The 22500-nt window shown below is 32.2% G+C and overlaps 1 protein-coding gene across 20 annotated transcripts in view; it reads left to right on the top strand.

Annotated features, from left to right (window-relative positions):
* Positions 1 to 22500, top strand: part of LOC145259277 (teneurin-m-like) — a 694747-nt gene that overhangs the window by 435622 nt on the left and 236625 nt on the right. For all 20 annotated transcript variants that reach the window (XM_080117118.1, XM_080117125.1, XM_080117123.1 and 17 more), the window contains 4 exons: positions 3366 to 3485; positions 13884 to 14163; positions 18828 to 19095; positions 21158 to 21298. In XM_080117118.1, coding sequence (XP_079973244.1) covers positions 3366 to 3485; positions 13884 to 14163; positions 18828 to 19095; positions 21158 to 21298 — 809 coding nt within the window. The remainder of the gene's footprint in view (positions 1 to 3365; positions 3486 to 13883; positions 14164 to 18827; positions 19096 to 21157; positions 21299 to 22500) is intronic.

Below are 22500 nucleotides of genomic sequence, written 5' to 3' on the forward strand. Positions count from 1 at the left end.
TATATATATGAAACGGGCCCCAACTCTAATAAATAAAGTGTACGCGGGCCGGTTTTGTTGGGTCACTCTGTGTATATATATATATATATATATATATATATATATATATATATATATATATATATATACATAATTGCTACTTCTTGACTTAATTTTACCATCTCTTCAGTTAAGTGTTGTGCATCTGCTTCAGTCCTACATGAAAATACACGTATATGACATAAAACCTTTCCTTCTTGTAAAGGTGATCGCATGCTTATATTATGAATCTTCGAATGTCGTGCAGATTCGACCACAAATATGACAACTTAGCGTTGCCGGATGTGCTATAAAAGCCTCCTCATAAGACTGCTGTTCCTGTCTTTGATTGTGTGATTTCAGATGATTTCCAAAACCAGCTTTTTACAAAGAAGTATCTGCCACATACAGTGCAATTCAGTTCCTGTTCTAATTCCGCTGGCATTATATTTTCGACCTGTTTTTTTAAAACACGTCTTAAGACAGCAAGATCTATATGCTGCCTTTCAAAACTCTTGCATATTTTAATATATATATGGTTAGAATAAAATAAATAAAAATAACTTTCATATATATATAAATATATATATATATATATATATATATATATATATATATATATATATATATATATACGTTTTATTTTTTATTACCGTATCTTTCTGTTAAGTTACATTATTGTTTCGGTTACTCGGCCGTTTTTTTTTTGGGCCGTCTGTAGCGTCCTCAGACTTTTACAGAAATATATATATATATATATATATATATATATATATATATATATATATACAGGGTGTCCGTAAAGTTACTATACAGTCTTATTGTTTTATTGTATTATATTTGTATTAATAGTTAATATTTCTTTTTTTACAGGTTTATTTAATCAAGCATATATATAGTAACTTTACGGACACCCTGTATGTATATATATATATATATATATATATATATATATATATATATATATATACATGTAGTTTTTATAGCTTGATTGTCCAAACTTATTTACTTCTAAATAAGCTGCAATACAATAATCAATAAGCTTTCTGTAAAAGTATGAGGACGCTACAAACGGCCAAACAACGGCCGATTAGCCGAAACAATAATGTAACTTAACAGAAAGATACGGTAATAAAAAAATAAAACGCATATTTGCTCTACAACAGTATTGAGCACTTTCTTCAGTTTCTATTAATTACCATCTCCACTATATATATATATATATATATATATATATATATATATATATATATATATATATATATATATATATATATATATTAGTGCTAGGACAATTAATGAGAATTGGAATCGAGAATCAGAAAAATCGGAACTTCTGGGCGTATCTGAAATAATATTGGAATTCTTTTAATTGTTTCATGTTTAAAACTTCACTTTCCGTGACTGGTACTACTACTAAACTAATATATTATTTATATCTGAGAAACTTGTAGTAAAACTAAAATCTACAAACTAAATCGACAAATGTACTTTCATGTTACCACAAATGTATGTACATATTACACAGGTAGTCAATATAGTCCGCCCTCCCCATGAAAAAATACCACTTTTTATCAAAAATTTAATGATTTGATAAGAATCGAAATCGGTTATTGTATCGGAATGAGTATTTCAAAACGGAATTGGTAATTGTCTCAGAATCCAAAAAAATATTGGAATCGTCTCATCCCTTTTATATATATATATATATATATATATATATATATATATATATATATATATATATATATATTATAAACATATATTATAAATATATATATTATATATATTATAAATTTATATATATATTATAAACATATATTATAGATATATATATATTATAAACATATATTATAAATATATATATATATATATTATAAATATATATATATTATATATATATATATTATATATATAGTAATTTATAAAATATATATGGCGATTAAGCTACACTGAATATTCTGCGTTTCATCCAACTATAGGATTCGTCAGGCTTATGCGCATAAGCCTGGCGAATCCTATAGTTGGATGAAACGCAGAATATTCAGTGTAGCTTAATCGCCATATATATTTTATAAATTACTAACTAGCTCTACCTACGTATTGAGCGCTTTTGAAGTAAATACTTAAAGTTTACGCATAAATCTATACTTTTGTATATTAAATTCATGTGAATAAATGAATAGTTATATTATATATATATATATATATATATATATATATATATTATAAATATATATTATAAATATATATATATTATAAATATATACATATATATTATAAATATATATATATATATATTATAAATATATATATATTATAAATATATATATATTATAAATATATATATTATAAATATATATATATATTATAAATATATATATATATATATTATAAATATATATATATATTATAAATATATATATATATTATAAATATATATATATTATAAATATATATATATTATAAATATATATATATTATAAATATATATATATTATAAATATATATATATATTATAAATATATATATATTATAAATATATATATATATATATTATAAATATATATATATTATAAATATATATATATTATATATATATATTATATATATATATATATATTATAAATATATATATATATTATAAATATATATATATATTATATATATATATTATAAATATATATATATTATAAATATATATATATTATATATATATTTATAATATATATATATTATAAATATATATACATGTATATTTTATATTTATATATATATATATTATATATATATTCCAAATATATATAATATGTATATATTTTGTCGAATAAATGAATAAATCTTTCTTTCTCTCTGTCTCACTATATATATATATATATATATATATATATATATATATATATATGTTTGTGTGTGTGTTGTTTCTATACTTTGATTGTCCAAGCTTATTTACTTCTAAATAAGCTTCAATACAATTTTGTTGAGCTTTGTATTATTCCAGTAAGTGTCCCCTTAAAGAATTGAGTTCATTCTCTTCTTTTAAACACACACACACACACACACACACACACACACACACACACACACACACACACACACACATAAGAACAATTAGATTTAAATTTTGTAAATTAAATGTTACAATAATTTATTTGTTTTTACGAGTTAATAATATAAATAATACATAATAATAAAATAATATTTAAGAACAAAACTTTCTATGTTTTCCAGCTAAGGATTAAGATAAATATTAGCTAAAATTGGTCGTTGCATACAAAAACTTCTTAGGTCAACTCATTGTGTGCAAATATCTGATTCATCTTTTTATTCTTTCTTTTTTTTTTCAGTCAAGTGTCTGTAATTAGCGGAACAGTTTTAACCCGCGATGGAAGCCCCCTTATTGGTGTGAGAGTGGGTGTTGTCACGCAACCCCTCTACGGATATACTTTCACTCGGAAAGAAGGAATGTAAGTTCATATATTTATTTAATTTTTTTTTTTTTTGTATTATTTGGATGGTTTGGACTATTGTTCTCATCTTGGTTGGGTTTTTTTTTCACAACGTTTCGGTCGATGTAACCTCCGACCGTCTGTATGTTATTGGTGAATGGTGAAAATTAGACTTGGCACTATTTTACACCGTTTATTGATATCATCCGGATCAATCCTCATCTCAAAAAATATACAAACAAAATATCTTTAAATTATGGTCACGATTGCATTTCTTTTTCGTAACTATATTTCAGCAAGTTTTATTTACTGTGGTTGTCAGTAAAAATACAAAATATTTAACGTACGAGAAATAATATGACAAAATAAAACTACATATAATTTCTATAAAACGCATTATAATGTAATTCTCTACCAAACCCTCATCGTTTCAACACAACAAAATCATAAACAGTGGGGGATGCCCTTTTCTCTTCCCTGCAACCTTTCTCCCACAGAAGATACGTTGCGAGCCTTTCTTTGTTTTATCGTTATTTCCATGGCAAGTGCTCGTCTGAGCTCCAATCTCTGTCCCCCTCGCTAAGCTTTTATGAAAAGCACCCGTCTAGCTGAAACCACTGTCAATAATCTTCCCCATTCTTTATCTGTGCCTAAATCAAAACGTAGATTCCATGAACAAAGCTTCTTTCTTAGAAGTGCACGCATGTGGAACTCTCTTCCGTTTGCCTGCTCCTCACCTGACTACAACTTGGATGTCTTCAAGTCCAACATAAACAAAATCCTGATAAACCGCCCCCTTAAGTAAGACACTTAATCAAATCTCCATTACTTACGATTAATACGATATTATCCCATTGATTACTGTACACGCAATAACCCTTATTCCCGAGTGGCTTCTGGGCCTTGATAAGTGGTGACTACCATGTAAAAAAAAACATACACCTTTTCAAAAAGTCTCGATTTTGTAAAGAAACAGGAGAAATAAATACTTTTATTAGGGTACACCATCTTTGGAATAGTGGGGTTGTTGATTGGGCAACCTTTGCTTTACTATAAACTTCTCATCTTTCAGTCACCTTTTTAGAGTTATCCATTGTCTTTCTATATAGAAATTGCAATAATTGCTCTGATTAATTTAAGACATACCCGGATATATGGAGTTGGTGATAGCACAACCATCGCATTATGAATAGAAGGAGCAATGATCAGATTTATAAAGATTCCGCTTAGTTTAGAGAGTGCGTTTGACGACAGTGCAGCCTTTATACAGTAATTGCTCTGGTTAGTTCGTGACATTCACAAGAACAACTCATCTAGCTACAACCACTATAAATAATTTCCCTTTCTTCCTTTATGTACCTAAAATTAAATGGAACTTTTCTAAAAACTACTCGTCTGTGGAACAAAATATTACGGTGCGGCTTCCTAGCTGACTATAACATAGTCGTTTTCAAGTTTAATGTTAACAAATTCGGGCAGAGCCATCTTTTTTTTTACTTATGTTCACCCCTTACAAAGCATATCGCCATTTGGACGTAAGGGGCTACTATTTGGGGTTATGTCTATAAAGGATTAACAAGATATTTGGTTATGTTATATTTAAACTTCTGCATATCAGTACAGTTAGGGAAGCAGACAGCAGGAAGGGAATTCCAAAGTCTAGCTGTTCGAGGGAAGAAACTATTTGAATATAAAGCTTTCTGATATTTAGGGACATCAACAGTGAAGAGGCGAGATCTTATTGCTAAGCGGGTTTGTCGGGGATATGTACGTCGAGGGGCTACAAGTGAAACGAGATCTTCTTATATAATAAAATTTTGCCCAGTTTTAACCATCTTTACCACTCGGACGGTGTTGTCTCATTGTTCAACTGAAAAAAAACAATAACTTTTGAGTTTCTTTTGAGCTTTTATAAGTGGTGACTCTTCAGTAAAAAAAAACAAGAAATGGGGTTGCGTATTGCACAACCCTTACTTCATCGCAAAAGCACTCTTGCAGAGATCAGGGAAGACATATAGGGATCATTTTTCTGAGCAAGCAAAGACTTGCAAGAGACTAAATTCGAATTGATTTCCTATCGAGTTAATCCAAGTGCGAGGGCAAGAAAGTGCCGCCTTTGTCGTGTCCACCAATCTCCATTTCAAAGATAATTATTTGACCAGCTGCGTTGTTTGAAAACTGATTCAATTTGGTTGAACTTAATACCATTCTGTGACCATTTTAATTTAATTCCGATGTTGCCTTCAACCGGCAGAAAATAGTTCAGCGGAGATAGTTTCAGACATCTGGGATTGTTTTAGAATTGGCGGATGACAACCAATTTTACTAATTTGTTTTGTGTCTCAGAAAAAAAAAAAGTTTGAATAACATCTGGTTTCTTTTGGTATTTTATAAACAGTTAAAAAAATTCGATTCCAATATGATTATGGTGTGATTAACGGTTGTAATGTCCTTTTTGAAGACGGTTGGGTCTATACGAGTGTTGGGTTAATACGAATTATAGGATGTCTAAAAGAAAATGACAGCCTTGGAATTGTTTAAAATATTCACAACCCTTTCTGCAATCCAAATATATTTGGTACACAAAAAACTTCAGTTGATGCATGATTTAATTTATCCACTAAGTCTCAGTAAATAATGAGCAAACGTATTTGCTATATCATTGTTCAACTATACGGGGAAACACTTTAGTGATCGTCTCATCAGTAGGAGAACGATACTGAATGGCTTATATACTGATCAGACCTAATTTGCTTTCATAATGTTTTATGATTGTAAGTTATAAATTATAAGGCTATAAGATTTATAAGACAATCTAAATAGCTTAGTTCATAGAACATCTAATCGAAAATCTCAAGGTTTTGGTTTCGATTTCTGGTCATAGCATACATGTTAATTGTTGAGACTTTATTACTTAACATCGATGCAGTATGTTCCATTTCTAAAGCAAGTTAAGATATTTGTTTAAAAGATTGTGACTGACAGACCGACAGATACACACACGGACAAAATAACACTCATATTATGACTAGCAGGATTACCCAGCGTTAACCTGGCCAAAAGTGTGACACATTTTTATTAAAAAGTCTATCTCTCTATCCGTCCCTTTCCTCTTTCCTCCACCCAGGGGTTCCTCCTCCTTCTTCCCAACCACCCCCTTTATTCTTTGTCTAGCCCATTTCTCTCTCTGGACATACATGCACATGCATACGGAAAACTTGTTTTTCTGGATTTCTCGTGAAATGAGTGGGCATAAGAGAATTAACTCCATGATTTGAAAAATCAGTTACTTTTCTTTATTTATACATAATCTGTATGGAAGAAAAACAATAATTGGTCTGGTTGATTCATGACATTCACAGCAAAACTCGTTTAGATACAACCACTATAACTAATTTCTCTTTCTCTCTTTATGTACCTAAAAGTAAATGGAATTTAGTTTTCTAAAAACTACCCGTCTATGGAATAAAATATTACGGGCTGCTTCACAATTGACTACAAGATGGTCGTTTTGGAGTTGAATACAGACAAATTCCTGTTGAGCCATCCTCTTAAATATTAAAATTCTGCTCAATTTCAATCATAATAATCAGTCAGCACGGTGTTGTCTGACAAAATCTACATCAGCTTAGACTCAGAGAACAATCTTTACCTTAAATTTGAGATAATATACATTCGAGGCAACACTACTCAAGAGAATGCCAAATTTGTGGGTATTTTTATTTGGCGTTTTTGGACTTTTAACCGGACATACAAACATACTAACACATGTACAAACAATTGCCCTTTATATAATAGACTAGCAGCGCTACCTTGCATTGTCCAGGAAAATGTGTAACATATTTCTATTAAAACATCTATCACTCTATCTCTTTCTATCCACCTCTTTATCTTTATAGTCCCCCCCCCCTCTTGTTTTCCTCTTCCTCTCTCTAAAAATTTTCTTCTCATTCTCTTTACCTATTTCTCTTTAACTGCACATATACACACACATACACACAAACTCTTCCTTATATAATAGATTCATCATTGAAGTATTTGACATTTTCTTTACAAATTATTATTATTATTATTAGTAGTAGTAGTAGTAGTAGTAGTAGTATCATGTGGCTTACACCTCTATGCTGCTATTTTTTAGCCAGTCTGAGAAATTGTCTTCAGACAGATGAGCTATCGCATAGCCTCCTTCCAGTCGAGTGATTGGGCAGTGTAGGATCAGGTGGTTTATATCCTGGGTGGCGTTGTTGCACTTTGGCCAGATTGAGGAGTCCATTTGTTTTCATCTGTGTTTATTTACTGCACTCCTGCAGTGTCTTGTTCTGGTCCGCTTCTAACTATTTGTAGCAAAACCTAAGAGGCACAAAGTTTGGTCTTCAATGATGAATACTCCTCTGAGAGTATTGTTTCTCCATTCCTCCTTCCATGTCTCAACTTGGTACAAAATTGTTTATTTTTGAGTTTTAGCAGGGCTTTTGTGACATCAGTCCGGAGGTATCTGGGGCATCTTTTAAAATTTGTTGGATTTGTAAGTACCTATTGTCTTCGTCGACGTTTTGAATCCAGTGTTGGATTGCCTCTTCCCTCCTTATGTGGTGTGGTGAGATTGAGCTTGCTAGTCGTAGCCATTGCGTTGGGGTTGACTTCAAATATTCCGAGATAATACACATGGTTTCTTAAAGTTTTCTTTTTATTAATTGATCTTGAGTGTATTCAGCAGCACCGTAGCAAAGTGTGACTGCTGTTGTTCTGAAGACACTTTTGGAATCTCCCCATCACATTCCGACTACTTTCTTTAGGAGGTTATTTCTTTTGTCAATATTATTTTAACATCTCTAAATTAGTACACCATAACACTCGAAACTGCTCGTCTTCCCCACTGAAAACTAGACCAGTTGACCCTCAAAGAATTACCAATTTTTTAAATGCCGATCATGAATATACCAACTTTGTGGCTGTTTTGTTTTGTAGTCTTTAATTTACAGCTGGACATACAAACACACATACACACAGACTACTGACCTTTATATAATAAATAGATGTCTTTTTGAAATCTTGTACCAGGATTATCATGACGTTCTGTTGGTCGTGAGTGATTGAAGGTCTCCACTATTTTAAATCTCAAGAGAAATAATCAACGATTTCCTCACCCAAATTTCAATGTTTATTAATTTGAGATTTTTTTTTTCATTTTCTCATTTGAATTTAAATTAGAAAATTAACAAGAAGCTCGGGACAAATTTATAACGGTCGGTTCCGTCCGATTTGGGGGAGGAGGGAGGAACCACTCCCCTCCCCCGCCGCGCTCTTAACTATTAGTATCTATATAATTAATTTGTGGAATAATTAATGGAGATAATTTGGGTAAGGGGGAAGGGAGGGAAATAATTTTAAAAATATCTGATCTGAAAGCGAATTTTTATATGCACAACGAGTGAATAAATTTTTAGACATTTTCAAGAAAATAAGATTCCTGTATTTTTTAGTGGGGGGAGGCTGTCTCTTTGGTTCTATATTTAAAACATGTCCTTGCTTTTCTCATAGGGGTTTTGTCTGTCAGTCGTTTTGTCTTTATTTACGTTCCTTAGTACGGTATACTCATATTGACACACTGGTTCTTGTCAGATCACTGAAGTTAAACAACGGTGAGCCCGAACAGTATCAGATGGGTGACTATTTGGGAAGGCAAAGCGCTGTTTGATATGTATGATTGTGTCATATTTATATGGCACAATCATGTCGATACACCGGTTCTAACCAAACCACCGAAATTAAACAACGTTGAACCTGGCCAGTACCAGATGCGTGACCGTTTAGGAAGGCGGGGCACTGTATGTACCGTGAGGTAAAATACCAGGTTGAGAAACTGGTGTGGTCTATCCTTCTCTCGAGGATAGATGGGACACTCTAAAGCCGTGGTAGGCATTCCATCTAGTGATGGCGTCAAGATAAAAAATGCCCTTCATAGCCCTAGCGAAGCATCAAGTATTCAGCTACCAACAAGATTTGAATTATAATACAAACTATGTAGTCAGTTCAATCTCAGCTGCGGCTGCGCTGGATGGATAAAGGCGTTGTATGTGCTTTTCTTTTATCTCTGCAGTCGTTCTGAATTTCTACTTGTCACTGGAAAAAAACAGTACCAACTTAAGAGAGGCATGGTTGTGGACTGCACAAATCTGCGAGTAGAGATCCCTATATGTAGGGAAATCTTCAATTCTAATGGTTTCTTCCCGAGAAGTGCTAGAATATGGAAATTCCCTTCCAGGTTCCTGCTTTCCCAACTGTACTGACATACAGAAGTTCAAGTATAATGTGAACAGACATCTTGCTGCTCAACTCCCTACATAGTATCCCTTCAACTTATGTCCCTGATAGTAGCCATCTACCTCAAAGTAGCACTGTGCCTTGTTTGGGGTGAAAATGTAATTAAAAATTTTTAAAAAATCTTACTTTATGCATAAATTACAGCATCATTGGTGATGTTCGTGGTCTTCAACGCCAACGATGGACAAACATATGCACTTGCCTCGCTACGAAGGCAGAGATAGATACAGGGTATTTTTTTTTTAATGTGGGGAAGATACAGCTCTATTCAAGAGGATGGAAAATAATTTAAAAGACTATCTTATCCCAAGAGAAGTTTTATATGCACAACAAGTTGATAAAATTTTAAAATTTCTCAAAAGAAAAACTTTTTTTTTTCTGGTCCGTCTGTTATGTCGGTTGGTGCCTATTTACTTACCCCCTCACAAAGGCAGGATTATAGATGAGGTTGGGTTTTAATATAAGAGAAAGTACAGCTCGAGTGGAGCTAAATATTGTATGCTGAATTGTCATAATTTTTAGATATATTACTATTTTGGACATGACAAATAATATACAATACAGTTTTTTCTTAAAACGAAGTATTTAAATAAATCGACTTGAATTGTTCTTAATTGATTTCACGCTTCCATATTTTTATTGTCATCGAAATGCATTGCACTGTAGAGAACCTACTCTTGAATTTATAAGATTATGTTTATATATAATGGCTTGATTTAAAGTTTAAAGTGCAAAAAAATTAAGTATCATACAAATATTCTGCTCTAAAAAACATTAATCTTGAACGGGTCTTGGATATGACCTTTATATCCGATGGTGAGGCCCCAGCTTGCAGGCTCTGGGGAGTGTCGAGCCACCCTTTAATTGCCACTGCTCCCAGGTCTACTCTGACCCGGAGTGCTAGTACCTGTTAGGGTCCCAACTATGGGTTAAGTAGAAACCGACTTGAAAAAAAAAATATTTTATTAAAAAATTATTGTTCAAAATCGCTGGATTTGGCATTAAATAACCTGACAAGGGTTGATATGCCGTAAAATAAAACCAACCAACCAACCATGCCAGAAGTATAAACTGAATTGTAACTTCTTACTCTAGATGCGTCCGAGCATCTAATTCAAAAATCTTGTCCGTCAATCCATCTGTCATGAGTTCTAATAACGTATTTTCCTGTTATATGCGAAACTATTTTAATGAATTTAGAAAATTTCTTGGGAAATTTGAAATTTCTTCTTTTGTCTCTACGTTTTTGTTATTTCAAAATATTCTTTGTGAATGATATGCATAATAAAATACCTTTCCGATTGAGCTGGATGAAATAATCATGAGATTGATCGCATTCCTCGCGTACAAATTCGGAGAGGCTGGGGGAAAAAAAAGATGCATTTGATTCAGAAATTATCCATGGATACAATTTGATTACTTTAAATTAAGAAAAAAATGGAAATTTCTTTGTAACTACAGAAAATGTAACGAAACATAAAAAGGGCCTTCCAGAGGGTCTGTAAGATAATACAATATAAATTGCAAATTAGCTTTTAATCTGGACACAGGATTTTTCTGTTATAAGTTGTACTGTAAGAATCTGGAAAACAATGAAAATATTCGAGATTCACGAAAAAATATTTTATATATATATATATATATATATATATATATATATATATATATATATAGCATGCTCAGTGTAGCGATTATGTAATATTTGTTTATATAAATAAAAATAATTTATATATATGTGTGTGTGTGTGTGTGTGTGTGTGTGTGTGTGTGTGCAAGGTTTACATGAAGCAATGGTAGACTAGCTGGTATATATATATATATATATATATATATATATATATATATATATATATATATATATATATATATATATACCAAGTATTTATATATATAGATATTTTAATCCCAACCCCACATATATATATATATATATGTATATATCTATGTATATATATATATATATGTATGTATACATGTATGTATATATCTATGTATATATATATATATATATATATATATATATGTGTGTGTGTGTATATATATATGTGTATGTATGTATGTATTGTTATAGACAAGGCCTATAAGAGCAAAGAGTATTTCAGTTACGAAAAGCTTAGTAGGTGTTGTGAACCTTGGGCTATATCTAGAATAGGTGAGGGGTTAATAATTGTGAAATTATCAAGTTTACATAAGGGGGGGTGAGCATAACAAAATCGATTTTTTTCATGTACAATCATTTCGGAAACGATAGTTTTTTTTATTTATCCGATATTTACAAATAAAAATAAAAGCATCGAGAAATAATTAAAATATTTCCGGATATCGTCTCCTCGTCAACATAAAAGATGCCATTCCATACCTTTAATGTATTCAGATCTTTTCATTTTGGCCACGGCCGCCTGTGCTCTCTATTTTCTAGGGCTGACAATAGTAGTTTGTTTTAAGAGGAAGCATGGGTTTTATCGAATCTGTTCTTGGTGTGTGTCAAACTTCCACTGGGCAACGCCAATACATGGGTCCTGCCAGTATATGTATAAAAAGTAGAATAATAAAACTTCAGATATAATGATACTAAGTTTACGTATAATATTCTTGTTGTAATTTTTGGAGCTGGGGTTAAAAAAATATGTAGAAATAGCCGAAATATTTAGCATAAATACAGATCAGCGTCTAATGCCATATTGATGTCAATTTTGAATGACACGGCTGCACTGAATGACTCCAAGAATGCATTCATATTCCACGAACTGAAACTGTTTGAGTGACACTGTCATTCAAATAGTAATCTCCGCTAATAGCTTCAGATTTTGACCTTTGAAGCCCAATTTATGCAATCCATATAAATAAAACATAGAATGTTTGTTTGATTGCCTTAGGTTACGGCACATCAACCAGTTTAGTCTTTAATGCCGGAAATGGTATTTCTGGTAAATTTTCATGCTTTTTAAGTTCTTCATAGAGGGTCGCTACACGCACAAACAACTTGCCATTCATCGTTAATATAATTCAGAATATTTCTTTCTGTTGATGCTACTTTTTACACTTTTTACCGGCTATTTTTTTACTCTTTCCTTGCTGCAATCTTGTGACAGATTTGAGCAATGGCAGCTGCACAAGTAAAAGTATACCATTAGGGAGAGTGGTAGAGAACTTACATGTGGGAGCACGTGCTTCAATTGCCATTTTGAACTATTCAGTGCTCTCATTTGCGCACTGTTCAGCAGGGAGAGAACAGATATTTCCCAATGGAGCATTTCTGATGTGATCCCTGATTGCATCCCAGTCATCTTTAAGAGAAAAGCACAGGTAAAAATCTGGGAGGTTATGACCCGGTGAGTCTGAAGCACATAAAGAATGCCATTAAATTATTTTATATAATATATTAGCAGGCTGCTCAGCGTTGCCCGACTGTAAAATATATTTAAATATGATATTTTAGTCCAAGCACATTTCGTATTTATATTATAGAGGCAACACTACCAATATATAGCAGTGATTTAAAAAAAAAAAGAAAGAACTTGGGTGCTATCATCTAGAACTGAAAGAAAATCAATTAGCTCTCCAGAATTAGTTGTTAAAAGCTAAGTCCACATACATATCAAAACTTTACAAATTAATTGACTTAAACGTATAAATGTATATTTGCGTATGCATATAAATAACATGTTTAGTTAACTTATACCAGTTTTCCATTTTTTTTTCAGTTTTATCACTTAGCAGCTTATTTTTATCGGCTAGAAACCAAATGTAATTTCTTCCCACAGGTTTTAATTCCCTATAAATCAAGTTTCACGTCTGTAAATAAAGAATTAACTGAGTAGTTTGACAGAGACCATTTCCGCACATCACACACATTGACAAGGGCAATTTTGTAAATAAATATATATATATGTTTACATATATATATACATATATATACATATATATATACATATATATACATATATATATACATATATATACATATATATATACATATATATATACATATATATATATATATATATATATATATATATATATATATATATATATACAGATTGTCATAGAATATCTTTATACTAAAATTTTATTTTCCTATTTTTCTTGAAGGTTTGATATTTTGGTCAATGGCGGTGGTTCAGTTACCTTACAATTTCATCGCGAACCGTTTCCTGCACAAAGTGCCAGCGTTCTTGTCCCATGGAACCAAATAATCACCATGGATGTTGTGACAATGACGCTTGAAGATGATGACTGGATCGCCCCAAATCCAATACTATGCAATGTCGAACATCATTATTACCTTCTACGGCCTGTCGTACTGTCAACTTGGCAGCATACGCAACTTGGAGCATGCCCCGAGAAGACAACTATTATCCCAGAATCACAGGTAAATCCTTTTTTTATACTTGAACATTATTGTTCTCCCATTTTCTGCTTTGAAATTAAAATATCCAAAACAGATTTCAGAATATTAAAACTACGAAAAAATAAAATTAGAGGAGGATGATGTAGTTTGCCCGAAGCATTGTGTGTAGTGTACAAGAAGTTGTTAGATACGAGCAAAAATGGGCGGACAAAAATAGGGGTGCCTAGTTTTGAAAGCCGATTTATCATATTTTTTTTGTAGGTTTCCGACTACTTTTATTTGAAAGATTAAGGACTAAACTTATTTTCCAAAAGGAAAACAATATTTGTACATGTGAAAAAAAAAAAAGTTATGAAAAATGTTTTCACGGCGAGCTACTCAATTCATCTAATATTTGCAGGTAAATAAATTCAATGTAAAAATCCTTTAAAAGATAAATATTAATTTTCTGGGTCTATTTCAAAGATAATTAGTAAAGTAAAGCCCGAAGATATTGAATTAAATTTTAAAAAAAACACCTTGTTTATACAAAATATACATTAATTAGGTCCAAAACCGAGTGATATTGCCGTTCGTAAAACGCAACAAACTAAAATTTTGTATACACGGAATATACGAAGGACCAAAATTTAAGGCAGTCGAAAGACGTCATGTAATTAAAAGAGAGGAACGGGTGTGATATTTTTTTCCCAGACGTGCATCCATACATTCCTATTCTGAACGTTCGTATAAATTTTTCCATCTTTTAATTTAATTATTTTTCTTTGTTCCTGTTTTTAAATTAATTTTATTTTTAATTATTGTTCAATAGTATATAAAAAAAAAATATGCTCCGCCGAAAGTTTCACATTCTTGCGAGCAAGGAAAATATTAAAATCTTGCATATAAAAATTATGCGAAACCTGTAATTTAAAAAAAAGTAGAAATATTTTTTGCAATTTTGTGAAAATATTAAATAAACAATGCCTAATTAATGATAATCTCGGTAGTTCGAGAAATTCATTCTTCTTCTTCGAGTTGTATCGAATTCATTAATACGGACTTTAGGGGCTTCTTTCGTAATGTCCCTGCAAAAATTATTTTATTTTAATTTTATTGTTACAAATTTGCAATGCTTTATTTATATAAAGAAGCAAAAATAAATTCGTGCGTTTTTTTATTTACTACTGAAAACCATAACTTTATACAAGGTATTTTTTATTTAAACAAAATAATACATTTCCTCTCAGATCAAAATAAAATTACTAAGTGCATTATATTCCGCGATCATTATTTAATAAATACTGAAAATTTCATTAAAATTGGTTAATTTCCTGATTTTTGGTGATTTTTTAAGTAAAGGGATAGGTAAAAATGTTTATACATGTTGAGCATCGGCATGTATTTTGCTCGTACCTAGATGTTGTGTTTGAAAACTATGACACTGTAGTTTTGAGTGGAAACACAGTGTTGCCATTGATGGTGATTTCGTCTGCATAAATATCTACGAATGATCTAAGAATATTATTTGGGAGATCATTGATGAAAATCAAGAAGAGATTAAGGCCCAGGATAGAACCCTGAGGGACGCCAGCATTTATACTATGAACTTCTGATTTCTTTCTATTGAGGCTGCACTTTCTGAGAGAGCAGCATATCAGGGAGAAAGGATTTAATAATTTAGAGGACATTTCCAGCTATTCCATAGCTATAAATCTTGTGAAGCAGACCTGTATGTCAAAGTCTGCCAAAAGCCTTGAATATGTCAAGATCTATTGCTGTAGAAACAAAGCCATTGTCGAGAGATTCACTAATCCAGTGTGATATTACAGTCAGCACATCAGCTGTATACCCAGCTGAACGTAAACCATATTGAATGTCACTGAGTAGTTATTTCTGCAAATGTGGTTGACGACTTCCCTGTTTATCACAGATTTCTGCAACTTACTCATGACTAGGGCTATGACAACAGAATATTCTTTTCGTTGTTTTTACTTGCAAGTATATATCCGACACAGTTAAAAAACCGAGAACCACATAACTCAGTACAAATGCATATAAGATATCAATGGATACACAGTCGAGAGTCAAAACACTGAAAAGAAATATGCTGTTGTCCTAGCCCATTCTCATGACATTCAGGAGACTGATTGGATTGTACTGAGATACATATGGCCCATCTCAAGAATTGTTAAATATGGGGCAGACTGATGAAGTCTCCAGGGTGTTGGGAACCATAGCTATGTATGTGTGTGTGTGTGGTGTGTGGGGTAGTGTGTGTGTGTGTGTTTATATGTATAACAGTAATATATGATTTTAATTGATTTAAACTTTATTGCAGTTTCTATCAAATTCCAAGATAACCCCATAAATAGTCATGAAAAACCCAGAAATTTCGGAGACAAAATATGGGAAGAAAAACAAAAGTAAAAACTTTTCTGTAGACGTTCATTAATCGGAATGAAACCAATAACTTTCTCCTTTTTTGTGATTTATTTCTAATTTTTGTATCATTTTATCTGTTTTTCACTCACACAAGTACACGCACACTCAAGTATATATATATATAAATCCCCGAAACAGTGTTTCATGGTAAACAACTGATGATCCCTTGAAAAATAAAAAATAAAAAATAAAAAAATTAGTATTATAGTAATTTCGAGAAAGTTGATGCAGTGATTGCAGGTGATTAAACGACTTACTGACTAGATGTTTTTTTTTTTAATTTTTTTAACGAATGATAAAAAGTAATTTTTTGTATGGTTTCAAATGTTAAAAACTTCAAAGACTATATATATATATATATATATATATATATATATATATATATATATATATATATATATACTTAATTTACTCACATAAAATTAATATACGAAAGTATGAATTTATGTGTAAGCCTGAAGAGTCCTAGAGTGGATGAAACGCGGAATATTCAGTGTAGCTTAATCGCCATATATATTTTATAACTTACTATATATATATATATATATATATATATATATATATATATATATATATACACACATTTTTGTAAACTTCTATATGTCGCTACACATTCATGAGTATGCTTTAGGCGATATAACTTATACAGAAGTGAAGTCAGTAATCTTTACAGACTGTACTTTTGTATAAGAAATATCGCTTGAAGAGGTCTCTAGTTTCATGTAGTTGGCTGACCAACACATACTTATAAATGTGTAGCGACATATGGAAGCTTATGTAAAATAAAACGTATATCTTGCTCTACTTTGATATTGAGTACCCTTGCATTAACCTCCTTAAAATTTCATTGGTTGTCGTACCTCTGAAAAATGCTAACCTGGAATTATATATATATATATATATATATATATATATATATATATGGTAAAACTGGTAATTAGTTAAAACCTGAAGAGAGTGCTCAATACTATTGCAATACTATACCATTTCTGTTAGGTCTGACGAGGCTGTTAGATCGTAAACACGGTCCAACATCAGAAACATATGTAACCAAGCAGATAAAACGGTAATAAAAACATAAAACATATATATTTATATATATATGTATATATATATGTATATATATGTATATATATATATATATATATATATATATATATATATATAAGCAAATTATAGATATACGACGTACCTTTAATAAGTTTCCAGACTTTTTTGTATGGTTACTTTTATTTATAGTACTCATATGAAACTCTAGTCCACTTCGAAGTAATCTCCTCTGGCTGCAATGCACATTTTGTACCGTTCAAACAACTTCTGGAAGGCGCCATGTAAGTCTTCTTGTGTGAGCATGTTAATGCCCTTCCTCACAGCCTCTTTTATCTCCACAATTATCTCATAACTATAGCCTCCAAGGTTTTCCTTGAGCTTAGGGAATAACCAAAGTCCAAGAAAGCAAATTCTTAATTCTAGGGAGGATAAAGAACTGTCTGGATGTCGATCTTGGTCAAATAATCTGTGACAAGGATAGAGTTATGGACTGCACTCTTGGAACAAACTGTGCACAAATCTACTGCATCTTTCTATTCCTCGCAAATAATTTTGTCACAGTTCCCACAATGACATCAAACTGTGCAATTATTGTCTCTATAGACACAGAATGGTTTTTACCTATGAAATTCTTTATTTAAACAATCAACTCTGATGTTCTGACGTCATTACTCCTTCCACATCTCTCATCGTCCCTCACAGACCCCCTGCCGTCCTGGAATCTTATATGCCATTCAAAAGCTAATGTTCAATTATGTAAGATGGTCTAAACGCAGTCTGAAGCATTCCATACGTTTCTTTGGCATTTTTATTAAGTTTAAAACAGAATTTTATTGCATATCGTTCTTCTAAAGTGTCCTCACATTCAGATTGCATTTGTGAAATCCACTGGTTGTGACACTCAGGCTTTAATAATTCCAATTCTTGCTGTAGCTTTTCATTTAAAACTGAAATCATAAAAACTGGGCAGTCATCTCATAAGATAAATAGCAATAATATACTGAATTTTCAAGTATCTATGACAATTTAAATGCCCGTGCAAAAATATCTGGAAACTTATAGAAAACACCCCGAAGATACTTTTGACAATAATAGATAAATTTAATTGATCTAAATATTACTGTATTTTAATGCAAAATCCAAAATAATCCCAAACATTAAATCAGAAACACAAAAATACATAATAACCCAATTCTGTTGTTTGTCTTTAGGTTCTTCAGGAGAGCCTCTCAATTCCTCATACCAACGTGCACCTAGTTTATCACAGCAGCGAGTCAGCCGGCTACATGTCAGTCATCATGATACAGATGACGCCGAGTACAATCCCCGATTCTTTGGCCGTTGTACACCTGAAAGTCTCGGTCGAAGGCATCGTCATGGAGAAGGTCTTTGAGGCTGACCCAAATCTGAAATACACTTTCTCTTGGAATAGGAGGAATGTTTATCGCCAGAAGGTCTACGGAATTGTCACTGCCCGAGGTAAGATTAAACTACGCAGTAAAATGTGCTAAATGTTTATTTTTTTGTTATTGTTTGTTTGTTTGTGTCTTTTTTGTTTTTTGTTTTGTTTTTGTTTTTTTGCGAGATTGTGGAGACATTGTTATTCTTGTCTGCTACAAATTAAATTCCGTGTAATTGCATTTTGGTTTGGCTAAAGAAATGTACTTATTTCGATGCTTCCATCTGCAACGTATATACGAACGGAGATTTACATCCATAAAAAACAACAAACAGAAATATAAATATTTGCATTTATGTAGAAAAGAAATAAAAAACACAATGGAAAGACGTTATATATGTTTACAAGCTTAAATTTGTATATTTTCTTTTATGTCTGCATAAATATTGTTTGTATGGAGAACGCCCAAGACATGGACTGAAGCCACTTAATATAAAGAGCTAACGTAAAGGAAAGATTATTCTTTTAAAGGCACAGGGTGCTTATTGGCTAAAGCTCGTATCTCTACGGTTGTCTGGTTGACATTAAATTCTCCTTGTTGGCTGTAGCTATTCATTAGTCTGCAAGATTTCAGAGGGGGGTTTTCTTCCATCGACAACAGCAAGGCTCATCGGTTGCATACGAAGTCAGGGAAGGTTTAGATCAGAACACACAAAGGAATGGCAAGGAAGACCTTTTCAAATTTCAGTTCACTGACTTGCGTTTTCATGCCTGACACGTTTATTTTTGCTTGGGACACAGAGGCAGAGAAAACCATTGGATTACGGGTTCTGATCCTGATGACGGGGCAATTCCGATATTTTTCACGGATTCTATACAATTATCGATTCCGTTTTAAATTTCTGATGCTGATTCATTTAAATCTTTTAATATTCAGCTATAGAATCGGCTTTATGGGGGTGGGGGAGGATAACCGTAAATTTTCATGCAATATTCGAAAATATTTTAAGAAATTAAAACGCCACTTCTGAGGGGGGGTATCTATTAGCTTTTAATTTCACTGGTAGTTTACAAGGTGTCTCTGACACTATCATGTTGAGGAAGGATTGGAATTTGTGGGGGTGGGGAGTATAATTTCCTGTCTTGGTTTATCATATTTAAAACCACAAGTTTTGCTATTATTTTTTTCTTTTTTTATAAAGGAGTCACTCGAGGATAAGAGTTAATGAGTGTACAGTAGTCAATGAGACAGTATCGTAGTAGTCGTTAGTAGCAGAAATTTGGTAAATTGGATTACTAAAGGGGATGGCTCATCAAGAATTTGTTTATGTTGGACTTGAAAACAACCATACCAGTTGGAAAGCAGGAAAACGAAACACAAACCTACAGACGTGCAGTTCTAAGAAAGCTTTGTTTATGAATCTACGTTTATGTTTAGGCACAGATAAAAGTGGGGAAATTATTGATAGTGGTTTCAGCTATAGACAAGTGATTTAAGTGAAAGTCATGACAGGGGGGGCGCCATAGATCGGAGATCAGACGAGCAATATTATTATTCTTAATAATTGTCGTTGGTTAATGTGTGTACACTAGTCAATGGGACAATATCGTAATAATCGTTAGTAGTGGAAATTTGGTAAATTGGATTACTTAAGGGAATGGTTCATCAAGAATTTGTTTGTGTTGGACTTGAAGACAACCATACCAGTTGGAAAGCAGGAAAACGGAACAGAGGCCTACAGGCGTGCAGTTCCAAGAAAGAAGCTTTTTTTATGAATCTTCATTTAGGCTTAGGTATTTATTTGCTTCCCCACGAAAGCAAATGTGACACAAGGTCGTTTTTAATGTGGGGGGACCAGCTCCCCTAAACGTAGGATAAAAAGGGGTCACTCTGGTTGTGACCAAAATTAATAATTGTCCCAGTATAGAGGGTTTCTCCTCCATTGACCGGGACAAATTACCTAGAGTGCAGCATCTGCAGAACAGATTCTACACTTTGATCCTGGCCCGAAGGCGTTTAAACTGGGAGAAAATTCAGTCAGGGGGAGGAGGGTTATAGATCGGAGCTCAGACGAGTACTATTATTATTCTTAGTAATTGTTATTGGTCATTGTTATAACATAATCTTGTATTATTTTTCAGTTTTTGTCGGATATCAATACCAGAATTGTCATTACATATTTTGGGAGGCCCGTAGTACAACTATGAGTGGTTATGATTTGACGTCCTCTGAAATTGGTGGTTGGAATTTGGACATTCATCATACCTACAATTTTCAAGAAGGTGAGTAAAAGACCTTTGGTTTATGGCGTTATCACTTTTGAAAGCTGCTAATAATCAAGAAAAACAGTTGTATAAAAGTATGTTACAGAAAGTATGTGTTCGATGCTATGGCCCTAACTGTCATTAATAATTGCAACAACGTTTAGTCGTAACTGTATTTTTTGTGTTTGTCCGGTTGAGTTCATTTATTCCCAAAAATAGGTAGATCAACTCACATTATAAAACATTTGGGTTTTTTTTTCTTTCTTTCTTTTCCTTTGAGTTCTCTTTCTGGTTTCTTCTTTGTTTTCTTTCTATTTTTTTTTTTCATACTTTCGAGTAGTCTTTTTTTTATTTTTATATCTTTCTTTTTCCTTTATTTTCTTTTCTTCTTTCTTTTTTATCTTTTCCTTCTGTTTTTTGTTTTGTTTTGTTTTTCTTCTGTTTTTTTATTATTATTACTTTTTTTTTACTTGGGAGTCATCAGTTATCAAGGCCAGAATGCCACGCGACGATAAGTATTAATGAATGTGAGTTTGTAGTTTGGTAATTGTTAATGGTGTGCATTGGTTAGACTTTGATTATTTATTGGGACGGCTCAAGAAGAATATTTTTACACTGGATTTGAATGCTACCATGTTGAATTCGACCGGGAAACAAACCAGCAGAACAAGCTTCCAATGGCAGGCAGTTTAGGGAAAGAAGCTTTTTTTCGAGAATTCTACGTTTAGATTTAGGCACAGATTGAGATTGGGATAAATTATATATAGTGGATGTAGGTAGACGAGTGTTTTTTGTGAAAGTTCGGCAATGAGAGCCTATAGATTGGAGCTCAGCCGAGAACGTGCCATGAAAATAATGATGAAAATAACGATAAAGCAGAGACAGGCTCGCAACTTCTGAAAGAAAGAGGTTGCAGAGAAGAACAAAGGGCATTTTTTATTATGTTCTAACTTTCGAGGGTCGGTAAAAATTAAGAAAACGAATAATTTAAAAAAGTGTATTACTAAAAGTATATGACAGCCAGTATGCGTACGATTTAGTGGACATAGCTGTCATCACTAATTGTCACCAGTAACTGCTGCGACGCTATCTTAACTGCATTTTTTGTGTCTGTGTAAATCTATTTCTTTTGTTGTATATAACTAAGACGTTTGAAGAACGAAAGTGTTCGTTTCTTTGAGGGGAGGCGAGCTCTGTACGCGTGCTACGCTGAGGCATGA

This window comes from Euprymna scolopes, chromosome 34, assembly GCF_053919585.1.
Source record: "Euprymna scolopes isolate OS-2025 chromosome 34, ASM5391958v1, whole genome shotgun sequence".
Lineage (NCBI taxonomy): Eukaryota > Metazoa > Mollusca > Cephalopoda > Sepiida > Sepiolidae > Euprymna > Euprymna scolopes.